The following is a 3,231-nucleotide window of genomic DNA, read 5'->3' as shown; positions in this document are numbered from 1 at the left end:
GTGTGGTTGGTTGGTTAGTATTTGTTAATATACTAGAAGAATATTTTGTTTGAGGAGTATGTTGTGTTTCTAATTCTTCATTAAATTCTTTTAATTGTAAATTTCCATTTATTTCTTGTGTTTCATAATCTTTATTTACTGAAATGATTTGAGGAACAACATTTACTAAAGGTTCATTTATCAAATTTTCAGATTGTTGGGTTAATTCTTGAAACATCACTGTGCCAGCTTCATTCCGACTTACTTCTGAATGAGATTTTTCATTATTCATTGTTAGGAGTAATCTTGATCAGATCTTAAAATTGTTTCAATTTTTTATCGTTTCTAATTATGTTAGTTTTTTATTTTTATCTAATCTCTTATTCTTCAACCCTTTTAAGTTCTTTTTTGTTATTCATTAGTTTCTTTTTATTTTGAAATTAAAATGTTATATATAACGAAAGTTTTTCAGTCATAATAATCAATGAATAATACATTTAGTTAGTACCAATTGATTTGATATTTTATAATTGCTGATGTCAAGGTGTTAAGATTCTTTAGGGAATAATACACTTCCAATTAAGGGTTCAGCCAGAATATGATTTCCAAATTACGGACGGAGTCTTTACGATGTTCGTGCCGATAAATCGAACATTTCTTTTTTTTCTAAAAGAAAACTATAAATTTCATTTATTCATGAAAAGGAAATCAGATTTAATCAAAGACAACAAATTATATCATTGTGATTTTTGTTTATTTGATTGTCAAACAACAACCCAAATGGAACATCACATGAGATTGAATCATTCATTTATTTGTTTATCTTGTCATCGTAACTTCTCTAATGAAAGGTATCTTGATATTCATTTATGTGAAGTTCATGACTCTTTCTTTAAGGTTAATTCATTAGTTCATCCATCATATCAATGTTATATCTCTGATTGTCATTCCTTGTTTCTTACAAATGAAGAAAGAATGAATCATATGAAGTTAGTACATCACTGGAATGATATCATAATTGAAACAATGTTTAATATGATTCATTCAATATTTTCTCTTTATTAATATAATTTAAATGATAAATAAATTAGTGATAGTTCTAAGTTATTTACTGTTAATCATTCTACTTATAAATTAATGTTTATTTCAAATATTCATTGCTGTTATATTATCAAGGAATTTCTTTTAATTTAAATATCATTTATTTTATAAACAAATTATTTGTTATTACATTTAATTTATGTTTAAATATATTCCATCAATTATCTTTTTAATTCTTGTTTATTTCAAAGAATCAAATATTAAATGAACATCAATACATTTTATTAATTGAATTATAATTATAAACATAACTAAATTAAATAACATATGATTATAAAACAAAATAAAATAGATTTATTATGTTGTTATTAGAAATACATTATTCTCTTATCAATCATAAAATAAATCGAATAATTAAATTGAATTGTATTTAATTTCTCATTTAGAATAAATAATAAACAATGTTAAACAATTAAATTACATATTAAATAACATTATCAGAAAATGTATTCTTGTTTTAATGATTTCTATTTGTTTTTGTTCATCAACAACTCCAAATTGATACATTAAATAATATGAAATAATTGGATTATTAAGATATTCATGATACATTTCATTTCCTTTTTTAACAATTTCATTACATAATGCGATATCAAATGCATATCCCCACTCTGTTCCGATTAATGGATATTTATATATTTCCTCAATTAAAACATTTCCTTCGTTGATTCTTGTTATTATTCTTTTGACTTTATCAACAAATAATGCTTTAAGTATTACTTCATGTTTTCTATGTGTTAAAACAATTTGGTCAATCACATTTCTTTGAAGAGCTTCAATATTGAATTCCTTGATTTCTTCTATTTCTCTCCATTCTTCAACATTTATTCCATACACAATCAAGTTATAAATAATTAAATTACTCAGTCTATTAACAGATTCTAGATTTGCTATTGGATATATTGTTTTAACTAATGTTCTAATTCTTAATAAAATGTCTTTGTATTTTTCAAAATTATAATGTTCTTGATTTATTTCTCTCCTACTTATATCTTCTCTTTTCTCATTATGTCCTTCTTTAGTAGTGTCATCTCTTATTGTTGACATTTGTCTTTGTTGAATTTCATTAGATTTATACCATTTTGTTTTTTTTGTTTGTTCACTCTCTTTGTTTATTTCATCGTGCTGAAAATTCCTCTGTTGAGCCCCTTCATTTTCTCTAATTCTTAGTTTCTGATATGTTTTTTCATACACTGGTTGTTGATTCATCTTTTGTATGTTTTTGAATTAATAAGTTAATTTTACAATTATTTTTTTTTTATTTTTCATTTTGTTTATTTCTTTTGTTCACTACCTTAATACTCACATTGATTCATTACCATTTCATCTTATCTCTCCTCCTTTCTTTATGTTGATTCAAACAATTAATGAAATTGATTTATTAATGAAAATGAATTTTGTGTCAAACTGAATACAAAAAATACTAAATATTACATTATTATTCCTGATTTTGTACTTGATAATATTATATAAATAAATCAATAATACAGTGACTCATCGTATTAATGAAAAATGATATAAATGATGTAGAATTTAAATTGGTTTTGAAGACCTATTATATAATAATTAAAGATCTTCGTACCAGAATATGTTACATGAGAACTATGAAAATGAAAAACAAGAACAGTCGTATAAACAGAATTTATACTAATCAATTTCTTTACAAACTGTTTTACAACTATTGAAAATGTTAAAAAAATGTTTCAACAAATAAGAAGATTAATAACTCTGAATAAGAAATATAACTGGGACTTAAAAAAGAGATTAAACTGAAAGAATTCGCTAAATAAAGTTTTTCTCCATTTGTTATTGAATAAAAATGAAATAGAAGACAAGAGGTAAAATCAAAACAGTCAAGTATTAATGATATAATTAAAGGCGTAAATTTTGAATCACTAGCTTTGAGAAATTAACAAAGGGTTACCAAGAGTCAATGGATTACTGTAAAATAGGAAGAAAAAGAATGAGGAGGATATTTGCACACGTTAAAGAAAAATACACTAGAGGGTGTGAATTAAAACAACAAACACCAGTTATCCAGAAGGGACTATCCAAATAAATATACTAAAACAGATCAATTACAATTAGTTTGTACTTTATTTGTTTTTTTATATAGTAATTCAATACCTTATTTTTATATGACTATATCAA

At 23.5% G+C, this 3,231-nt stretch overlaps 1 protein-coding gene across 1 annotated transcript, besides 6 other annotated features; it reads right to left on the bottom strand.

Annotated features, from left to right (window-relative positions):
* The first annotated feature begins 1,036 nt into the window (after positions 1–1,036).
* Positions 1,037–1,069: a sequence feature (AT_rich).
* A 93-nt stretch (positions 1,070–1,162) lies between these two features.
* Positions 1,163–1,381: a sequence feature (AT_rich).
* Positions 1,382–1,417: 36 nt separating this feature from the next.
* Positions 1,418–1,517: a microsatellite.
* On the bottom strand, positions 1,498–2,289 carry EDI_224420 (uncharacterized protein; the record flags this gene model as incomplete). Its single annotated transcript, XM_001739037.1, has 1 exon — positions 1,498–2,289. The coding sequence occupies one exon, from the start codon at positions 2,287–2,289 to the stop codon at positions 1,498–1,500; it is 792 nt and encodes a 263-aa protein (XP_001739089.1).
* Positions 2,290–2,305: 16 nt separating this feature from the next.
* Positions 2,306–2,346: a sequence feature (AT_rich).
* A 193-nt stretch (positions 2,347–2,539) lies between these two features.
* Positions 2,540–2,567: a sequence feature (AT_rich).
* A 608-nt stretch (positions 2,568–3,175) lies between these two features.
* Positions 3,176–3,231: part of a microsatellite that runs on past the window's edge.

This window comes from Entamoeba dispar, genomic scaffold, assembly GCF_000209125.1.
Source record: "Entamoeba dispar SAW760 scf_1105229461909 genomic scaffold, whole genome shotgun sequence".
NCBI classification, from domain to species: Eukaryota; Evosea; order Mastigamoebida; family Endamoebidae; genus Entamoeba; species Entamoeba dispar.
Note: the sequence above shows the minus strand (reverse complement) of the source record. Positions and strands in the feature narration are given on the sequence as shown.